At 40.4% G+C, this 23,008-nt stretch overlaps 1 protein-coding gene across 4 annotated transcripts in view; it reads left to right on the forward strand.

The window, feature by feature from the left end:
* The window catches only part of LOC126236592 (gamma-tubulin complex component 3-like), a 264,077-nt gene that overhangs the window by 47,110 nt on the left and 193,959 nt on the right, over positions 1–23,008 (forward strand). For all 4 annotated transcript variants that reach the window (XM_049946016.1, XM_049946014.1, XM_049946015.1 and 1 more), the window contains exons 3-4: positions 10,167–10,304; positions 14,240–14,339. In XM_049946016.1, coding sequence (XP_049801973.1) covers positions 10,167–10,304; positions 14,240–14,339 — 238 coding nt within the window. The remainder of the gene's footprint in view (positions 1–10,166; positions 10,305–14,239; positions 14,340–23,008) is intronic.

Consider the following 23,008-nt stretch of genomic DNA (forward strand, 5'->3'; position numbering starts at 1 on the left):
CAGATCCGCAGCATGTGGGATGAAACAACAATAATAGTTGAGTTGACCCAAGTCTGATTTGAGCTGCGATACGTTTGCCAGAGCTGCTGAATGGCCTCTAGGTATTGCGACTTTGGGCGAATGCCCATGGTGCTCAAGACATGGCCAAGAAAGGTCACTTGTGGCACTGAAAATTGACATTTGGCCCTGTTGCACCGCAACCCCATTGCCTGCAGAACCTCGAAGAGTTGCCAAAGATTCTGAGCCAAGTCCGGGGCCGAGATTACTGTGACTTAAGATGCCTAAGTAATTGGCAGTGCTGGGGACCTCCTTAGTCACAGACTCCACAAAGTGTTGAAAGATGGCTGGAGTGCTGGCAATCCAAAATGGCATGCAGTTGCACCAGAAGAGCCCAAAGGTAGTATTGATGACAACGATCTCCTGAGAGGGAGTGTCGACCGGCAGCTGGAGATATGCTTCCCTATGAACAATCTTGCGAAGATCTTCCAATCCGCCAACATGGACAGAATATCATCGACCTTCAGAATAGGGCAAGAGATGATGACAGACTGGGCATTGACGGTGGACTTAGTCACCACATACCTGGAGGGACCCATTCGGTTTTTCGAGGATGACAGTGGGCGAAGCCCAGCAACTACATGGTGAACTGGTGTCAGAATGCCCGCCTCCTTGAGGTGACTCAGTTCCTTGTGGAGGCTGTCCTGCAGGGCGAAAGGCACTGGATGAGCCTTGTGAAACTTGCAAACTGCTGAGGGAAGTAGTTCTACATGTGCTTCGCAGCGGGACACACCCGTAGAAGAATCAGAGAAGACATTGGTGAAGGAATCGAAAAGCTCAGGTAAAAGAGCGTCAGGGGACAGAGTTTGGACCGCCAGGGCTGAATCATGTATCTCAAGGCCAAGAGAATGAAAAAATACCACACCTGTGCCAGGAACCACCCCTGAATATGGATAATGTCATTACTATAGCTCTTCAATTGGGTTGGGAATGGGCAGAGCATTGGGGATTCCAAACAGCAGTGTGTTGCCATCAATAATAGCAGTCGAGGACCCTGTGTCCAACCTGAAACTGTGAGGAGTTCCGTTGATCTGTACAGCCATATCAGTGGACCCCACTGTGTGGGGAAGCACCATCTGGACAAAGGAGACTCTCGGAAGCTGGTCAGAATCCTTCAAGACCAAATCCAGAGGGTCCAACGCTGATGGTCCACCTCTAGTGACGAAGAGGAGTGGCAAACGTCGGTCCAATGACGCTTCATCCTGCCGGCAGAACAGACCGCCCGCCGGAAATGACAACTACAGCACTGGTGCGTAACAAAGCAGTGACGAAAGGAGGGCAACCTCTGATGTTGCTAAGCCCAATAACCCGTAACCTGATCAGGAGGAGGAGGAGGCGGCGGTGGTGGTGGGGCGCCCGCTGCTGCCCATAGACGGGGTGGCCGTGCAGCAAAGACCTGTGGCGAGGCCTGGGGCGCCGCAGACAAACGGGAAGACTGTTCGTAGGGGTGAGTGACTGCCAGAACACCTGTCCAAGAAGGGATCCTTCAGCTTCAAAAACGTGTTCAAGAAGGGATCCTTCGACAGATCCGTTTTCAGGGCAGCGTCAGGAGCATGGAGATGAATCTTGGTGCGAACGAGGGCCGAACCATACGACAGCTTACACCCCGGGGTCGCACAAGAGAACCAGAAGTCCCAGGAGAACCCTTGAAGGCAAGCGATCCATTCCTTTAAGACTGTGATGGACGCTTATGACAGCTGAAGAACTTGTGGCAAGCTGCTGCGACATGGACCTGCCCACCAAAATATTCCGCTAAACTGGTAGTCAGCTGTTCGTAAGGGAGGGCATGAGGTTCTACCTCCGGATGCAACTGCTGCACTAAGTGATAAATGTCAGGACCCACATAGGCAAGAAAAAACGCACAACACTGGCCGGTGTTGATTCCATGGGCAAGGAGATGTTGTTTCAAGTGAGCCGCGTAATTACTCCATGGTTCAATAGACTTGTCAAATGGCGGCGATGCGGCAGGAGAGGCTGACGCCCTCCCCGCCACCAGAGGAACACTAGTCAAAGCCTGCAAACGCTGAATCAGTTCAGTCGTGTGTTGCATACGATCCAGTAGCTCAAGGACACAAGCCAGAATACCTTCAGCCATGCCAACAAACAACGGAGCAATGCAGGAATTTGAACAAACTCGTCGCCACTGCAAAATCTACGCAGCAACTTTTTTTATTAAGGAACTACAGTAAACCACCACCAGTAACACACTCTTCAAAAGCAAAAAACAATTAAGGGTTCCCTCTGCGGGTCAAGCAAATAACAACTAATTCCTATAATCTGGGTTCCCTTCAACTATAAACTCGTACAACTGTTCCACGTCGAAGTCAGCTGTTAGCATCTGGTAGATAGCCTAACATGATAGAAGCAACGTCTCACAATCATTGCGGAGGAGAGGATGGTCAAAGTGGCACATGGCTGGACCGGCCGATCTTCTCCGCACTCGGTGAGTCGAGAACTGCCTGCTGAACAGCTGGGTGCCTTCATATCTATCCCCACGATCAATTCAGTGATGAGTTCAACAAGATGTTTGCTAGTTGGATTGACTTTTTATAGAAAACAAACAAATTTGCAGTCATTGTCATGAAAATGTGACAAAGAGCTTTCTTCCACCACTTCATTTGCTTCCTCTTATAACTGTAGTAGGCCATTAGCTGGTAACTGTGGTTGACACCAGGCTTGTTTATATTATAAGCCAAAATACAGGCAGGTTTAATCTTCTCTAAAATTTCTAATTTTGTTCTGAAACTGACATTGGATGCAGTCATTTTACGTTTTGCAGTCAAAAGAAATAAGTTGCTGATGTCCTTCCATTTTACAAACAGTAAATCGTCTCAGTTTTCTAGCTTCTGGCCAATTAGAGCTTTAGCTACACCGTTTCTATTTTTTAGTACTGCGTTGCAAGACCATCTTCTTGTCTATATTCATTGTCCACGAATACAAGTGACAAGTGATGTCAATTGTGTTGTTTGTAGTAGTAAAAGCATCATAGTGTGTTCTTAGGCCTATGAGATGCACGACAAATATTGTTACAAATATTGGAATACATTTACAAACCTGAGAAGCAGTCACCGTAGGTCCTATATCGCTTATCATTTTAGAGAATAATCGGTGTGGTGTAGGAACCACGTACGTCGCTTGTCTTCAAAGTGTTGAAAGAGGCAGTTTTACAATACCCACAATTTTGTATCCATATTCGTTTACCCATTTGTGTTTGGTCTGCCTTGCCTGTTTTGAGCTTGTCAGCATAAATAAGCAATAAATAAATCCAATGGATCAAACAATGGAAAATCCATAATGAATTGCAGAAGTATTATGAAAAGGGAAGTTGCTACTCATCGTATAGCGGAGGTGCTGAGTTGCAGATAGGCACAACAAAAAGACTGTCACAAATAAGCTTTCATCCAACAAGGCAACAAATAGATTACAAGACAGACGGGCGTGCACGCACGCTCTCTCTCTCTCTCTCTCTCTCTCTCTCTCTCTCTCTCTCTCTCTCTCTCTCTCTCTCTCTCTCTCTGCTTCAGCTGTCAGAAACTGCAGCCTTGTGTGTGTGTCGTTTATTTTTGACAAAGGCCTGGGCTGAAAGCTTGTTTGTGACAGTTTTTTGTCGTGCCTATCTTTGACTCGGAATCTTCACTATATGGTGGGTATCAACTTTCCTTTTTATAATAATATAAATACAATGAATTACAGATCTGTGAGGAATAGCATGCATGGTGTGCTCCTGACAGTGGAAGAAGATTAACTAGATACAACTGGAGCTACATCTTTTATTTTTCACCTATATAGGCAATTGATAAAGGTCTCCCATCTGAATGTTTATTTACTACTACAAGTCAGAAAGACATAATTGAGACCATGGTTCAGTAATATTGGCTTGGATTTCTGTAATTTGAACGAATCAGTGTATGTGTGGACATTGAGACTAGTTCCTTGTGCATTATTACTGCTATTTTTTTACAGTGCAGTGTGGGAGTATCCTGTGTGGTCCAGTCAGTCCGTAAAGAATTACTGCAGTGGATAATGAATGGCTAAACTCTGTACATGTGTTGATGTCATGTACTGCTTATTCATATTAACCCCTTAACCTATAGCCATTCATGAGACTCATGGTACAGTATTCAGGGCAAGTGTAATTATCACAAGGCTGACCTGTGGTACTTCGGTCAGGCAAAATGTAAACTTCATGGGCCTGGCTCATGGTATGACGGTCACAACTTGTGATGTGCCGCACCACACAAGGCACTGGCCATTCCAAGCTTTTGATAGATTATTATTACCTCTTTGTGTCACATTAGGTTACATATTACTGTTAATCACGTTCACACTTCGAAATATCTGTTCTTGAGTATTAGAGGTGTATCCCACAAAATGTTTTCGAAACATAAATGTGATGAGGACAGTGAGCGTTATATGTTGATACTCCTGTTACCGACAGTGACGGTAGTGACACCGTAAGTCCTGTATGATAAAAATGCAGGTGGTTAGCTATTGAAGATGACACTGCTGATGGAGATCAACTACCAGAGCCCTGGATTTGGAAGAAATGTGAAATAGTTAAAAAATCTGGAACTTTGAAATGACTTCTGGCATAAAAGAGACAACTTACATCAGGTAGGATTAAATAAGGAACTAGATACACTGAAGAGCCAAAATGTAGTGTGAGGAGGGCTATGCGAGAGGCATTCGATGAATTCGAAAGTAAAGTTCTATGTACTGACTTGGCAGAAAATCCTAAGAAATTTTGGTCTTATGTCAAAGCAGTAGGTGGATCAAAACAAAGTGTCCAGACACTCTGTGACCAAAATGGTACTGAAACAGAGGGTGACAGACTAAAGGCTGGAATACTAAATGTCTTTTTCCAAAGCTGTTTCACAGAGGAAACTGCACTGTAGTTCCTTCTCTAGATTGTCGCATAGAAGACAAAATGGTAGATATCGAAATAGATGACAGAGGGATAGAAAAACAATTAAAATCGCTCAAAAGAGGAAAGGCCGCTGGACCTGATGGGATACCAGTTCGATTTTACACAGAGTACGCGAAGGAACTTGCCCCCTTCTTGCAGCGGTGTACCATATGTCTCTAGAAGAGCGTAGCGTTCCAAAGCATTGGAAAAGAGCACAGGTCATCCCCGTTTTCAAGAAGGGACGTCGAACAGATGTGCAGAACTATAGACCTATTTCTCTAACGTCGATCAGTTGTAGAATTTTGGAACATGTATTATGTTCGAGTATAATGACTTTTCTGGAGACTAGAAATCTACTCTGTAGGAATCAGCGTGGGTTTCGAAAAAGACGATTGTGTGAAACCCACGTGCTTTTCGTCCACGAGACTCGGAGAGCCATAGACACAGGTTCCCAGGTAGATGCCAAGTTTCTTGACTTCCGAAAGGTGTTCGATACAGTTCCCCACAGTCGTTTAGTGAACAAAGTAAGAGCATATGGACTATCAGACCAATTGTGTGATTGGATTGAAGAGTTCCTAGATAACAGAAGGCAGCATGTCATTCCCAATGGAGAGAAATCTTCCGAAGTAAGAGTGATTTAAGGTGTGCCGCAGTGGAGTGTCGTAGGACCGTTGCTATTCACAATATACATAAATGACCTTGTGGATGACATCGGAAGTTCACCGAGGCTTTTTGCGGATGATGCTGTGGTATATCGAGAGGTTGTAACAATGGAAAATTGTACTGAAATGCAGGAGGATCTGCAGCGAATTGACGCATGGTGCAGGGAATGGCAATTGAATCTCAATGTAGATAAGTGTAATGTGCTGCGAATATATAGAAAGAAAGATCCCTTATCATTTAGCTACAATACAGCAGGTCAGCAACTGGAAGCAGTTGTTGTTGTTGTTGTTGTTGTTGTTGTTGTTGTGGTCTTCAGTCCTGAGACTGGTTTGATGTGGCTCTCCATGCTACTCTATCCTGTGCAAGCTTCTTCATCTCCCAGTACCCACTGCAGCCTACATCCTTCTGAATCTGCTTAGTGTATTCATCTCTTGGTCTCCCTCTATGATTTTTACCCTCCACGCTGCCCTCCAATACTAAATTGGTGATCCCTCGATGTCTCAGAACATGTCCTACCAACCGATCCCTTCTTCTAGTCAAGTTGTGCCACAAGCTCCTCTTATCCCCAATTCTATTCAATACCTCCTCATTAGTTATGTGATCTATCCATCTAATCTTCAGCATTCTTCTGTAGCACCACATTTCAAAAGCTTCTATTCTCTTCTTGTCTAAACTATTTATCATCCACATTCCTTTCAGATTACGCTGATACAATAGCTCCCTACTTAGCAATCATATACAACCGCTCGCTCACCGATAGATCTGTACCTACAGATTGGAAAATTGCGCAGGTCGCACCAGTGTTTAAGAAGGGTAGCAGGAGTAATCCATCGAACTACAGACCTACATCATTGAGGTCGGTTTGCAGTAGGGTTTTAGAGCATATACTGTATTCAAACATTATGAATCACCTCGAAGTGAACAATCTATTGACAGGTAATCAGCATGGTTTCAGAAAACATCGTTCTTGTGCAACGCAGCTAGCTCTTTATTCGCACGAAGTAATGGCCGCTATCGACAGGGGATCTCAGGTTGGTTCCGTATTTCTGGATTTCGGGAAAGCTTTTGACACCGTTCCTCACAAGCGACTTCTAATCAAGCTGCGGGCCTATGGGGTATCATCTGAGTTGTGCGACTTGATTCGTGATTTCCTGTCAGGAAGGTCGCAGTTCGTAGTAGTAGACGGCAAATCATAAAGTAAAACTGAAGTGATATCAGGTGTTCCCCAGGGAAGCGTCCTGGAACCTCTGTTGTTCCTGATCTATATAAAGGACCTGGGTGACAATCTGAGCAGTTCTCTTAGGTTGTTGGCAGATGATGCTGTAATTTACCGTCTAGTAAGGTCATCTGAAGACCTGTATCAGTTGCAAAGTGATTTAGAAAAGATTGCTGTAAGGTTTGGCAGGTGGCAGTTGATGCTAAATAATGAAAAGTGTGAGGTTATCCACATGAGTTCCAAAAGAAATCCGTTGGAATTTTATTACTCGATAAATAGTACAATTCTCAAGGCTGTCAATTCAACTAAGTACCTGGGTGTTAAAATTACGAACAACTTCAGTTTGAAAGACCACATAGATAATATTGTGGGGAAGGCGAGCCAACGGTTGTGTTTCATTGGCAGGACACATAGAAGATGCAACAAGTCCACTAAAGAGACAGCTTACACTACACTCGTTCGTCCTCTGTTAGAATATTGCTGCGCGGTGTGGGATTGACGGAGGACATCGAAAGGGTGCAAAAAAGGGCAGCTCGTTTTGTATTATCACGTAATAGGGGAGAGAGTGTGGCAGATATGATACGTGAGTTGGGATGGAAGTCATTAAAGCAAAGATGTTTTTCGTCGCGGCGAGATCTATTTACGAAATTTCAGTCACCAACATTCTCTTCCGAATGTGAAAATATTTTGTTGAGCCCAACCTACATAGGTAGGAATGATCATCAAAATGAAATAAAAGAAATCAGAGCTCGAACAGAAAGTTTTAGGTGTTCGTTTTTCCCGTGCGCTGTTCGGGAGTGGAATGGTAGGGAGATAGTATGATTGTGGTTCGATGAACCCTCTGCCAAGCACTTAAATGTGAATTGCAGAGTAGTCATGTAGATGTAGATGTTTCACTTCCATACATGGCTACACTCCATACAAATACTTTCAGAAATGACTTCCTGACATTTAAATCTATACTCAATGTCAACAAATTTTTCTTCTTCAGAAATGCTTTCCTTGCCATTGCCAGTCTACATTTTATATCCTTTCTACTTCTACCATCATCAGTTATTTCGCTCCCCAAATAGCAAAACTCCTTCACTACTTTAAGTGTCTCATTTCCTAATCTTAATTCCCTCAGCATCACCCGACTTAATTCGACTACATTCCATTATCCTCGTTTTGCTTTTGTTGATGTTCATTTTATACTCTCCTTTCAAGACACTGTCCATTCCGTTCAACTGCTCTTCCAAGTCCTTTGCTGTCTCTGAGAGAATTACAATGTCATCGGCGAACCTCAATGTTTTTATTTCTTCTCCATGGATTTTAATACCTACTCCGAATTTTTCTTTTGTTTCCTTTACTGCTTGCTCAATGTACAGATTGAATAGTATCGTGTCCCATCGCTCGTGTACCGACTATAACACCACATTCAAACCCACTTAAATCTTGATAATTACATTGTAGCAGCAGCAACCAATCTAACAACTGTGCCAGACACTTGTTGTCTTATATAGGCATTGCTGCCTGCTGCACTGTATTCTGCTTGTTTACCTTTCTCTGTATTTGAATATGCATGCCTATATTTGATAACATGTTCTAGTAGAATATTGTAACCAAGACTAGCCAGTTCACAGAACAAATACGAACAAATCCAAACAGAGTAGGAAGAATTGACAGCAATTGGTTTCCTGTGAATGGTAATAAAATTAAGATATTTTGTTTTGTCCATAATAATGACGCAGTTGGAAAAAAAAAAAAAAAAAAAAAAAAAAAACAACAATTCAACTGTTTTGGTCATAGAGGGCTGTTATGGAAACACTCATTTTTAGAAATTTAAAAGTGTTTGCACTTTGCAAATAATGATTTGATTGCTAATACACACATTGAGCAAAATAAGACCTGTGACAAAGTATTTTCATCAAAAATTTGAAGAAGCGTATGCAATGAAACAGGGCACGATTCATTATTAAGTTGTACAAATTATGTCAGATTTAGGTTGTTGCTATGACTTTAAAATACATACAGGCCATGATAAGACAAATTCCAGTTATAGTTCCAGCAAAAATGTTGTCAAAAGAGCTATCCCAGTTTGTTACAAAGAGAACACACTTATACCTTGATAATTGGTACACTTCACCAAAATTATTTACGACACAATTGCAAATTGGCACAGTACACGGGAATAGAAAGAATGTGCCCAAAGATTTCTGTTAAGTAAAATTAAATTGCAAGGAAGTGGGGGGGGGGGGGGGGGGGAGTACAGAAAGAGGAGCTGTGTTCATGTTACAATAACAAAACGCAAAACATTAGAAATGATGGTGATCCAGTTGTACTTTGAAACAAAGCTTGAATACAGTGAAGGAATGATTGGAATTATTCAGAAAGATAGTGTTCCAGTCCTGAGAATATATATGAGAGAATATTCAAAAATTTTCTTTTATCTCTTTTATATTGGTTTTTTCAATTAATCAATTTTTTGCAACAAAATAAATAATTGGGAAAAAAACAGAGTTACATTGATTATAGGATTGCAATAAAATCATTAATGAAGAATATATCAAAACCATATTGTAAAGGACCATGCAGAAATTTACAAGGGAGACTGCACGCAAAACATTGGGCCATTTTCCTAAGCATATTCACCCAATAGCACAAAATCAAGACTGTAAAGTTTGCATGAGAAATAAGAGGTAGTGAAACAACATGGAAGAGTAAAAGATGCAAAGTTCCATTACATGTCCCTATAAGTTTCGAATGATATCACACTCTTGAAGATTACTGATTTGTGTTTGTCCTTTTTGGAAGAGTGCTATTTATGTGCATTGTGAATGAATTCAGGTATTGGAGATACATGGTATTGATTTATATTATATTGTATCAATTGCTAATAAATCTTTTGTGACATTCCTAACACAATCATTACACAAACTTGTAACTGCTTATGAAATATTTCATAAAATTAAACCAATTAAATCAGTTGGGTCTTACACATGTACTTAACATTCCATGAGTTGTGTGCAGTTGGTATACTATGTTGTACTGGTTTGCAGAACCATTGAATGGCTCAAAGGCTAGGGGATGGTGATTACATTTTGGGCCCTGACCATTGGAACTGGAACTTACATAGCAGATTAATGGGTTAAGGAATACGAAAGCTTGTTGAGAAATTGTTTTAACAACTTCGGAAAAGTATGCTGAACATAAAATTTCTGAATTCAGTTTACGCTATCTAGAAGTGTTTTTAGAATCTTAGCTTTTCAGCTCATGCAAATACCACAGTCCCTTATATTTTATTTACAATGTAGAATTAATGATTTTTTTGTTTCTTTATTACAGACGCTTCTAACCAACTTGAGAAACACCTTGGCCTTCATGCAGAGAAGCGCTGTACAAGAATCAGCGGATGATGCAAATTCATCATTTGACTCACAAAATTTATCATTGAGAAATATTACTATTCGTAGTTCATCACAGGTAGCTTCCAATGTCACAATTTGTCTTGCTAATTATACAGGGTGATTACAATTAAAGTTAAACTTACAAGCCACTGTAGAAATAACACAACTGGTCAGAATGACGTCAAATTGCAGCGATCTATTATTGGAGAAGGTGGAAAACGTGTGGCAGAGGAAAAATAAATAGTTACAAAATGTAGCATCATTATCTAATAGTGGTTAACTACAAATAACAAATGAATCATAACAACAATGCCTAAAGTGTACTTTTACGTAAAACAAACTACTACATAGTGTGCGTGGGTGTACAGGTGTGATGTTGTTAGTTACGTAAGCCCATCCATCATGGCAAGGTCATATCGCTTTGGATGGGAAAAACTGTTTTTAATTGTCCTGAGGCCAAAAACTGCACAAAAAGCATCTATCTAAACCAAATCAAATTATTAATTTCCATGTGACTGGCACAAAACATGTTCAGTATGCTGTCCACTGTTCTTTACAAAAAGTTGAAATAAAGAAACAGCATGTTCCACAACTGATCAAAGTGTATCCAGGGTCACATTCAGAATGCGTTTTGCAGTGCGTGTCTTCAGTGCAGGTAAGTTTGCAGTCAGGACACTGAACACATGTTTCAGATAGCCTCTCAGCCAGAAGTCACATGGATTAAGATCAGGTGATTGAGACGGAAAGGCTGTACGGAAACGGCGGCTGATAATTCTAGCATTTCCGAATTGGCGCTTCGGCAGCTGCTTAGCTGGATTTGCAATGTGTGGAGGTGCGCCATCTTGCATAAAAATGATCCCATCCACACATCCCTGATGTTGGAGAGCTGGAATGACGTGGTTGCGCAAAAGGCACTCATTGCGCTTACCAGTGATGGTACAGGTAACAGGACTGAAGCACCTGTCTCTTCGAAAAAATATGGCCCTATGATAAATGATGCCATAAACCCGCACCACACAGTGACCTTTTCAGGATGAAGTGGTACTGGTTTATTTGCATGTGGCTTTACCATTGCCCATATTGGACAATTCTGTGTATTGACATATCCTGTCAGATGGAAGTGGGCTTTGTCTGTCCATGGCCAATCTTTGTCCACTTCCATGTGAGCAAGAAATTCTAAAGCAGAGGTCTCTCTTGCTGGCAGGTCAACAGGAACTAACTCGTGTGCACATGGGTAATTTTGAATGGACAGCAAAGAAGGATGTTTTGTAGGACTTTATGCACCGTGCTCACGGGTATGTCCAATGTTCGGGCAGTCCTCTGTGCACCACACTTTTGCACACCACCACTCGTCTCCTCCTGCATTGCTGTGGCCACTACTTCCACTGATGTCGAATCAATTCATTTCCTACCTCTACCAGGTTACACACCAAAAGAACCCGTCTTTTCGAATTTCCGAATTATTTTTACAGACCCACGGCAGTCATCAGACCAACACCCCTTTTTAAACTGTTTAGTGTCCGGAACTTCTGCAGACTGACGTGTGCACATTAATCGTTCTTGTAGTACAGCTTTACAAGCAGAGTGCAATCCTGCATTGTGACACTCATGGCAAACGTCGCAGATGCGAAAGGAGGAAAAGCCGTGTACCCGGCATGTTTATACAAACTTCAGTGGGTCGTGCGCAGGACAGGTGTTTTCATTTACGTATTCTGACACACACAGCACCATAAATTGATCAATTTTCACACTATTTTTTTTCTTCTGCCATACGTTTAAAACCCATCTCTGATAATATTCCATTACAGTTTAACGTCATACTGACCAGTGGTTTATTTCTACACCGCTTTGTCAGTTTAATTATAATCACCCTATACAACTGATCATAATTAATATTTTTAATAAGTCATTTTTTGAATCTGGCTAGTTTTTATTTGAAACAAAACACTTTATTTAATTGGGCACTATATAAATCCCATTGCACATTGATACATTGCTGTGTGGACGACGAGATGCTGATATAGGGTAGCACATGAGTAGGTTTTGCCCCCGTCTAACCTAACTGTATATGTGTTTTGTTACTTGTTTCCTTTAAGCTGTCCATTGTTTTACTGTCAGGTTACTTAATAGTGTACAAGAGGGGAAAATTCCGTAATTGACAATGGAATAAAGTGTTTGCTCTAATTTTAAAAAAGCCTGGTGCATGAAAATGACTTAAAAGAGTTTTTAGGGAACTTTGTATTCAAACATAAAAAATACAATCTGATCCATGCTTATAATCACATATAATGAGGGCATTCAATATAGGATGATGATTATTATTTTGCGTCTGTGATGTACTTCTCTCTACCCTGAATTCAAAGTGGCTTTCCTGTCATTGAGTCAAGTATCTGAGTGTAGGATACAACTAAACAACAATGTACTGTCTATCAGTTTGTTGTTTTTGTATGTTTTGGTAACAGTGAAGAAATTGGCCAAAGTATATGGTTTAGTTCTAATAGCTTGTGGCATTTTCTCGTAGTTGCAGTATGACTTTGCCGCCCCCCCCCCCCCTCCCGCCTCTCTTCTCAAGTAAAACTTTTTGAATGAAATGACTTTCTACAAAAATTTGTTTGCTCTTTAGAACAGGATAAAATTGTCATGGACTGTGTAAAATCTTCAAGAAACGTGTAACACCTTTTAAAAACAGCGTAAAATCTTCTGTAACAGTGTTTATGTGATCATTGATTACAAAGCTGAAGTCATTTCTTCAGGCCAACAGATAATCAACTGAGAAACATATTAATTTGCACCTTTTTAACCCTGTCACAGAAGAAAAGTAGTAGTACTGCTCAGGGAAACCTTGTAAGATAGTAAGCTCTCCGGCCTTCCAAAACAAACGGCGGGATCTTTGTCGACATCAGTAAAAGATAAGATTATCTGTCTGTAGGAGGTGAAACTTTGGAAGAAAGAAAGCTACAAATGTGTAAGAATTTTTAATGACAGGCCAGGTGAATCTACTGAAGAAAGATAAGATACCTGCTTGCAAGAGGACCATTGTAAACAGGAGGACTCGAGAATGATGAACTGATAATTTTATAGAGCTCAAAAGCAATCAGTGTGGCGAGCATTAAATTGGCAATGTTACAAATCCACATAGCTTGACTAAGTATCAGCACACTGGAAACTTTGTTTATGAGTTGGCTAGTCAAAGCAAAAAGAGCTTGTCTATTCTTAAGATTTAGAATAAAAAGTTCTCTATATATGCTCAGTTTGGCATGGAACAAAAATAAGAGGAACTTAAGTAAAACTGTGAAATGAGATTGTGATTGCCAAAACCCTTTCTAATACCAAACATTGTGATTTTCTAATCTACATGATGCACTTATTAAACTATAAGACACCCCTAATCATATTATCTTACTCTTCTGCTATTAATTTTGTCTTTGGCCTAATTGTGAAACTTGCCTCGAGTATTCCTCCAGTATCACATGCTCAAGTTGCACATCTGACAAATGATATATTATCAACATAACAGTAAACGCATGTGAACTGTCAAGTGATCTGTTAGTTATGCCCATAGTATGACTGCCACCAAGTACCACACAAAAATAAATTGTTTCATACAACTTGTTCTAGCAACACAATATGTGTACATTAAAAAAAAAGACTATACGACTATACTACCTGTTTCATCTGTTGGGTCATCAGAATCGTCCCTGTGGTGGTACTCTCTCTCTCTCTCTCTCTCTCTCTCTCTCTCTCTCTCTCTCTCTCTCTCTCTTCCCCCCCCCCCTCCCCCATAGAGAATATAGCAAGCATTACAAATAACAATTATTTTTGTTTTAAAATTAGTGCTGTAGTTATGTGTGGATGAAATAATATTTAAAAGACTAAAGAACTAAGGCAAATTTCTGTCTCTGTCCAACATGTTCAGTGGTTTGTGTTTTATAATTTAGATAACAAATGCTTTAATTTTTAATTATAGTTTGTTTGCATACTGTATAAAATTTATGTACTTTTGATCTGCAGGCTTCACGAACACCATTTGCATCAACATTGCAAAGACACCCAGACATGTTTGACACTGTGTCATCTCTTCCATCCAATTTTGCTTCTAACACTTTATCAGGTAGGCTCTAATGCTTGTAAATTATTGATTATCTCTGGTATGCAATTTAATAAACTACAGTCCTTTTAATATGAGAATTCTGTGCTATTTAATGTTAAGTCTATTTTGTCTCGTGGAGAGTAGGTTGTTAATCTTGTAAGTTAATAACTATGTCATTTTTCATTAGTTTAAAATTCTGACTTGCATGTATTGTATTTGTGTTCTGTTATGTTGTCTTGTTACTGAATCCCATAAATTCTGTGCCAGAATGCTGTTTATTTTCTCAAGATCTTAAAAATTATTTTTAGCCATTCTTTTTTTCTTTTTAAAGTCCTGTATAGGTTTACGTTCAGTAAAAGGTTCATAAATTCCCTTCCCCCTTTAGTTATCCTGTCTTCTCCATATAATGAACCCTAAATTGAACAGCTAAAGATTCTTGCTATATTTTCCTGTCAGTTCCTTTATTGCTCATTACAGTTTGGCAGTATGTTTATAATCTCTTTCTATAATGTAATGAAGAAATACGCTTAATGTTTAATTGACCTTTTTTTCTCTTTCATTTGCAAATCACTGGCATTCGTGATATGTTTTGATCATGTTATACACAGATATTTCCTGTCCAATGGTTTTTACTTTGTAAATCTTCAATTGCACCATTAAAAAAAATAATTCGAACCACAAAATTGTTTTTGTTTTCATCATTGTCGTAGCCTTCACTGTCAGGGTTATATTTCGAATTTTGATTCTCCCACAGTCTTCAAAATTGACTGAAATATTCCAGGAGTTAACTCAAAATCCAAGAACTATATGTTGCTGTTTGGATACGTTCATTTTTGTTCAACCTGATTAATAAAGAAATGAAACATCAGCTCTGTGGAGAGCAGGACGTGATGAGAGAACCAACAAGCAGAGGATTGGATAAGTAGAACATTTCAGTGTAATAGATCAGCCCATTATTAGGGCTTTAGGAAAGGGAGAGCCACCTGCGAGAACTGTTGCTGTGTACCAATTGACATGCAATGACTTCAGTTTTCTGTGATGACATGATCTTTGCTCGGAGAGTCAACATCTTTAACAGCCAGTAACCTGTTGCAGAGAATGACCTTGGCACTTCCTTAACCATTTGGTTGACTGGGATTCTTTCTTCAAGCATCGGTACACCAGAATTAAACAGGTGGGAACTTGCTCTACAGTATGTGTTTGGTTGCTGTTGGCCATCTGACCTCAGTTTACATTCATCACTTTTATTGTGTACCCTTGTTTCACACCTTTCACTGTCCCCTCTCGTTTCTCCCTCACCTCTTCCATTTCTGCCATAGCTTTCCTAACTCTTCATATTTATTTATTTTTCATTTTTTGTTTCACTTTTTTGATGTTTTAGTAAATATTTTGTTTATTTAGTCAGGATGGCACATAACGTTTCAGCAAGTCATTACCATCAGCAAGTCATTACCATCGACAGATGTGGTATGAATATTCACAGAATGTTTTATACAAAGCTATAGAAAATAAATTGTTATATATGAAAAACATCTACACAACTGTACACAAGTGGTATGAATATTCACAGAATGTTTTATACAAAACTATAGAAAATAAATTGTTATTTATGAAAACCATATACACAACTGTACACAAGTTTATTTAAATACAGACACGGTTCACTGATAATATGTTAAACTGAAAATGAAGCTTTGTTAGTATAGCCTTAAAATGTGGTATCACAACAACGAGTGGGGAGGAAGGTGGTTAGCTAATATTCAGTGGCAAGTAGTGCATGATTAAATTTTCGTCTTATCTGCCAGTTAGAATAATAAAATTTAAAGCAATGATTTAGTGAAAAAGTGGATTATCATTAACAAAAAATAGTAGTGCAGATTCATGGTACATGTATAAAAAGTTTAGTATTAACCATTTAGAAAAATTATCTTGTCTTATTTTCTCATGACACTATGGATTAGGAAAAATACAGTAATGTAGTAAGGAAAGTTCTGGCAGAATATATGTAGCTGAGGAGTAACGGAGAGTACCCACCAAGTAGCAGAAACATTGAGTTGTCGAGAGGTGCATCACACAAAAAGGAAATGTGTCCACATGGCGCAACTGCCTAGTAAGCAGCAGATCCCAAGTTCAAATCCCAGTCCGGAACACATTTTCAATCGTCACCACTGATTCCTCATAATGCAGTTGCATCAATTGTTCCTTCCTTTCCCTTTCTCTTTTCCTTTCCTTTTCCTCCCCCCCCCCCTTTCCCCCCTTACACACACACACACACACACACACACACACACACACACTGGTTTCGAACTTGGGTCTGCTACTTACTAGGCAGTTGCATTAACCTATGCCTACCTGCATTCTCATCCAGCACCACTTATCAGCAGTCTCTTTCCATGTCCTCCATGCTTGCTACTGTGAGATTCGTGCAGGAGGTGGAATGTAATTGTGCATCTGCACTGAAAGGGGTGGATTCATTGTGAATGCGTAGTGTCTGTTCTTTCAGACATGTCTGGAAGAACAGACACTACACATTCATATAACACTAAATTGTGACGCAGAGCAAGGCTTGCAGTTTGGCAGATATATTGGGATTGACGAGGAAGTTGTGTCGGGTGGTTTGGGTGGAGGGAGAAAGAGGTGAGAAGTAGGAGGAGGGGTTGGGGAGGTTAGCAAGTGGCTCGTAGGGGGGCAGTAGGTGTGCAGGATAGGAATGGGGGAGGGGAAGAGGTGACGGATGTATGGGCTAGCCATGTGCTACATGGGCACCAGATCCTTTAAAGGTGACTGGAAGGTGTTGATTGGGAGCAGTGAGAGAACAGAGTAAGGGGAAACTGTTGGGTAGATCATATGGAGACTGTGGGTTATCAGAAATTGAGGTCATGAGGCTTATGGGAATAAAGGATGTGTTTTGGCAAGGATAATTCCCATCTGCTTGGCTCAGGAAAGCTGGTGTAGGAGGGAAGGAGCCAGGTAGCATGGGTTGTGAAGCAGCCATTGGACTCTATCATCTTGTGCTAAACTTTGCTCTTGGCCACAGTTTGGTGGTGACCATTCATTCTGGTGGACAGCTTGTTGGTAATGCCTATTGCCAAAATTGAAACTCTTGTCGTCCAACACCTGGATGAACACTCCAGCCACCACCTCCATAAATTTTAAAACTTGTTGGCATCCGACTCCTGCCGTGGATCATCTATCCTCCCCCCTCAGCCTCTGCTAACCCACTGCCCTCTCACCCCATCCAATCAATTTCCATTTCCTTTGTTCTGTCGCCCTCTCCCAATCCACACCTCCATGTCATCTTAAATCATGCGGTGCACCTCATTGGCTCCAGTATCTGTGTGTCACATGTCTAATCCGTGCATGTGCCACCTGTCCCTCCCACAGTCCTAGCCTGCACATCAACTGCTCCCTCCGAGCAGCTAGCTCCATGCCCCCAACCCTCCTCATACTTCCCGATTCTCTCTCCCTCTACCCACATGATACAAACTTCACTCTAGTCCATCTGCTGAACTGCAAGTCTGGCGGTGTGTCTTGTGTTAGCACAGAGAGTGTGTGTGTGTGTGTGTGTGTGTGTGTGTGTGTGTGTGTGTGTGTGAATATCATCTCAGTTATATGACTGTCTTAAAGGTTCCTGTCAGGAAGGTCACAATCATAGTAATTGATAGGAAGTCATAAAGGGAAACAGAGGTGATAGTAGTCTGCTAGGAAGTGTTACAGGCCCTCTGCTGTTCCTAACCAGTATAAATGATTTAGGAGACAGTACGAGCAGTCTTTGTGGATTGTTTTCAGATGATGATGATGTCATTTACTGAGGTAAGTAGCACAGTTGTTAGCACATTGAGCTTCCATTTGGGAAGACAGCAGTTCTAATGCCCTTCCGGCCACCCTGATGTAAGTTTTCTGTGATTTCCAAAAATCAGTCCAGGTAAATAATGGGGTGCTTCCTGTGAAAATGCATGGCCGATTTCCTTTCCTGTCCGTCCTAAAGCTGAGCTTGTGTTCAGTCATTGTCAATGGTATGTTAAACACTATCTTCAGTCCTTCATTTCATGCTCTCATACACCAAATAGTAAAGTCATTAAAAGATCAAGATATCTGTGTGGTGAAAAAAGTGGCAAATGACCCCAAACAGTAAAAAAAAGAGAGATCTGCCATGTGGTTACTAAAAAGAGTCCTTTAAATTTCAGTTGCATGATGAATAACACGAAGTTAAATGTTGTTGACTTAGCTATATTCCTAGGGATTATAACTACAGACAACAAACAACTTAAATTGTAACTGTCACATAGAAAACGTTGCAAGGAAGATGACCCAAAGACTGCATTTTATTGGCAGAACACTTAATAGATGCAGCAAATCTACTAAAGAGACTGCTGTGCAGTATGGGATTCTTGCCAGATAAGATTGAGATCATCTAAAAATTTCAAAGAAGGGCACCTCCTTATGTATTATCAAGAAATAGAAGAGTGTGTGTCATGGATGTGATATGCGAGTTTTGGTTCCTGTCATTAAAACAGACGTTTTTCACTACAACGAGATGTTTTCACGAATTTTAAGTCGACAACATTCTATTCCAAATGGGAAAAAATATTCAGTTGACTCCCACCTACGTACCTGGGGAGAAATGGCCATTGTAATAATATGAGAAATCAGAGCTCGCATCGAAAGACTTAAGTATTAGTTTTTCCCATTTACAATTCAATAATGGAAGTTAAGAAATAGCCTGAAAGTGGTTTGATGAAATATCTGCGAAGATGGTAAGTGTGAATTCCAGAGTAATCATGTAGACGTAGATGTTCTCTGGCAGAAGACATCTTCTTACTGTTGCTGTAGGACCAAATCTTGTCTGTAGTGGAACAGGACACAAGCCCAGCTGAGTGTTACTCCTGGCTCTGTTGTTCCCTCCCTTTTTCCCATCTGATAAACTTTTTTTTGTTTTTTTCATATATACGGAACTATTTTCTGTTATTGTGGATGGGACTCTTAATGAATATTTACATTAAATGCCCCCCCTCCCCGACAAATATGTAAACCATCCAGAAGGGATGGATAAACAAAATGAAACTTGCAGTTTACAAAATCAAGTCCCATTTACAGAGAACATGGCAGTGTGAGTTCATTTACAGGTCAGAGGAGCAGCAACATCATACTGGTTAGGCATGCACTGATTATGTTAGGAAGAGTGTCATAAAGCCATCGGATCCACTCCTCAGGTAAGATGACCTTCAACTATTGTAACTGGCTCTTTATATCCTGGATAATAATGGCACTATGACGAAGTTGATTTCTGAGCTGGTCCCACAGGTGTTCTATGAGGAACAGATATGGCGATCTTGGTGGCCACAGGAGTACCTCAACATCACACACACAGTTTATAGGGTTAAATGCCATGTGTTAATGAACATTGTCCTGTCGAAGATGGCACCACAATATTGTCACTCAAGAGGCAACACATGAGGATGCAGGATATTCACGATGTACTCTGTTCCCCCAAATCACTATGAACTGAGACCTGAAGTTATACCAGATGGCTCTTTACACCATGACGCCAGGAGTAACATCGCTATGTTTTTCCAAAACATTGGAAGAATGGGACCTCATCCCAGTTCGCCACTATACTTGCCAATGGTGATCATGTGGGGTAATGCAGCACTGTTGTTCAGTGCTGAATGTAAAGTGCTGCCATTCACCAGCTGTCCATTATTTCTGCTTACAGCACCGCTTCAAACACAACAATCGGTGGTGTGCTAGTGGCACTCTGGAACATGGCATGGTAATTCCCTAGTCCAGCTGTTACTAATATCTGCTAAGTGGTGTAGGATGATATAGAATGTTGCAGTGTGTTTGTTACTTGTTCTCACATGGCAGGTGCAGATGTGAAGAGATCAGTGTGTGCTTGGTACACAATACAGCGATTCTTCCTTGTGGTGGTCAGATGTGGTTGACCTGAACCTTGATGATGAGTATACCTGTCCTGTCTTTTCCGTGAAATTCAACATTGTTTCACTGACCAGCAAAGCTGTACATTGTACTATTCGACCAGTCGGCCAAAATTGAGGCATACCATTAGGTCCCTTTCAAAACTGTCAGGGGCAGATAATCTTGTCTAAAATGAATATGGGACAGCTTCGTATCCTTCATAGTGCTCACTCACCATCTGATGCTGTTGATGCTCTTTACCCAACCAAGCCTTGTAACAACAGTAAACATGAACAACACTTTTGCACTCTGGTGGCCATTCCACCTGTTATTCATCACAGTAGCTCTGTTATCATTTATGTACCCACAAATGGTGTGTACATGTACAACATTACATTGACACCCAATCATGTCATCTAGGTGCCTCACAGGTTGTGTCAAATAGAGTATGTCAATGACACTGACTTGCTGAAAACAGAAATGTGAATTTTATTGCTATTAGTGAAAAATAAAAAAAGAATTACACTAAAGACAAAATGGATCTTACAATTTAGATGTGTTAGTCCTTACATTGACCTACTTCATCTGTACCTGTAGTGTTTTTTCCATCATTGGCTATGTCTCCTCCATCAATTTCATCTTCCATATTGTGTATTCGTTTTTACCTATTTTTGTTTTATCTATGCTTCCACTTTTAGTATACCATTGCTCCCATTTATATTTTCCCAACTTCATTCCTAATCATTTCTAACTTGACAGGTTTTCAAATCTCGGCTATTGTTAACTTTTAATGTTAATTGTTGTTTTGTATGGTGCTGCCCTGCCGTGTTTCATGCAAATTTCTGTGACTATACATGAATAGTTTCATTTCATCCAACCCTTTTCTCTATGTTGTCAAATGTTGGAATTTTATCAACTACTAGAGCTTTGTGTAAACTTCTTTCTTTCTTTTTTTGTTTCCTTCTTTTTTTTCGTGTGTGTATCTGTATTGGCCTATTAAGGAATGGTTTTATTAAGGTTTTAGGCTCTTTGTTTAAATGCATGAACAGTTATGAACAATATTCTGTCTTTTTAATAGGAATCATTGCCAAATTAGATGTGGCATTTAGTACAAGTAAGTATCTCTGATATTATTTGAGTGATTGGCACTGTTAACCTCTTATTTCATATTTGATGGTTAATAACTTGCATAATTTTTAATGCATGAAAAGTATTCAGTACATAAACTTCTCCAAAAAAGTTTTGCACCACTTGCCTTTCAGCAAACTTGTGTGGGCATAGAACCAAGGGGAGCATGGAATGCTGTAATGGACCTTAAGAAACTGTGAAATAAAAATAAAACCTTAACCATAACAAAGTCAATCTGTTTGAAAGTACACATCTGTAAAATCAAAATTTACTGCTCAGTAAATTCATTTCCGCGTTGCTCCACATGCTTAGATCTTCCTTGGCATATTGTTATTAAAGTAGTTAAGATGTTGCTGCACAAGCCTATCCCTCTCCTTGATTGCAATTATAATGAAATCATCCATTGTGTGATGAGGGTTCATACAACTCACTGCAAGTTTCTACTTGCACCAAGGATGCTCAGTTGAGTTTGTCAGGTATCATACGCCTTTGTTTTGTTGGTAGCTGTCTCCTGGAGGAAGTTGTTCACAAGACAGGCTCTATCTCCTTTTTAATTATTGTCTTAAGAAAGATGAACTCTTTGCTGAAAATTTTACTGTAGAACTGACCAGTAAATTGAAGGATCTTGTATTCCACTGACCTGTAAGTACATTTGGTGGCAGTGAGCAGCTTCTGACATTCATAATAAAAAGGATTTGAATATAAATGGTAATTACACCCATGTATAGTACAAGCTCTTCCGAGAAGTATGATGGAGAGAGAGAGAGGTGAGGGGGGGCGGGGGTTGAAGTGCGGTGTGTCAAGGAAGAGGAGCCAACTTGTTTGTGCTGTACTCTATTCTGAAAACGGGACAGCCATGAGTGAACAAAAGGTTCCTTTGCCTGCTGTGCAATGTGTTTTGATAATGTTTTTGACCCATGAAGGTGTTAAATCCTTGGACGTTTTGACTTGTTTGATGGCTCGATTTGAGAATGCTGCACTGTTTATTTGGGTCAGACAATTTAAGGGTGGTCGAAAATGTGTAGAAAATGAAGGTCATGTTCGATGCTCATGGTTAAGTCTCACAAATAGCATCATCTGTGGTGTTCGAGAGATTATTGAAGGTGCTCGCTAGTGCACTGTTGAAGAAATGGCAGCATAAGTGGGTATCAGTATCAGTGAGTAGCTTGGCTTTAAAAAAATTAATGCACAATGGGTTCAGAAGTTGTAAATTGAACAGTAAAGGCAGGTCAGGTTGGAGATATGTGAGACACTTCTGAATCAAGTTTTGCAAGAAGGGGAGACCTTTTCGAGGCACTTCGTCACATATGGAGAGACATGGGTCCAGCATTACACTCCAGAATCCAAAAAGACGAGTAAGGAGTTGCGAAGAAAGAATAAAGCCTGCCCCGTGAAGGCGAAAACCCACCTCTTAACAGGAAAAGTTCTTGCAACTATGTTTTTTGACTGCAGAGGAGTGTAACTGATTGACTATCTTCACAAATGACACATGGTGAATGCAGCTTACTGCTGCTAGTTGTTAACCTCAGAAAATGCCTCCTACTGAAACAAAGATGAGGAATTGAATCAGAGATGTCAGTCCTCTCCGTGACAGTGCTACGCCTCACACTGTGAATTTAACAAGGGACAAATTGGAGGACCGG

Source organism: Schistocerca nitens, chromosome 2 (assembly GCF_023898315.1).
Source record: "Schistocerca nitens isolate TAMUIC-IGC-003100 chromosome 2, iqSchNite1.1, whole genome shotgun sequence".
NCBI lineage: Eukaryota > Metazoa > Arthropoda > Insecta > Orthoptera > Acrididae > Schistocerca > Schistocerca nitens.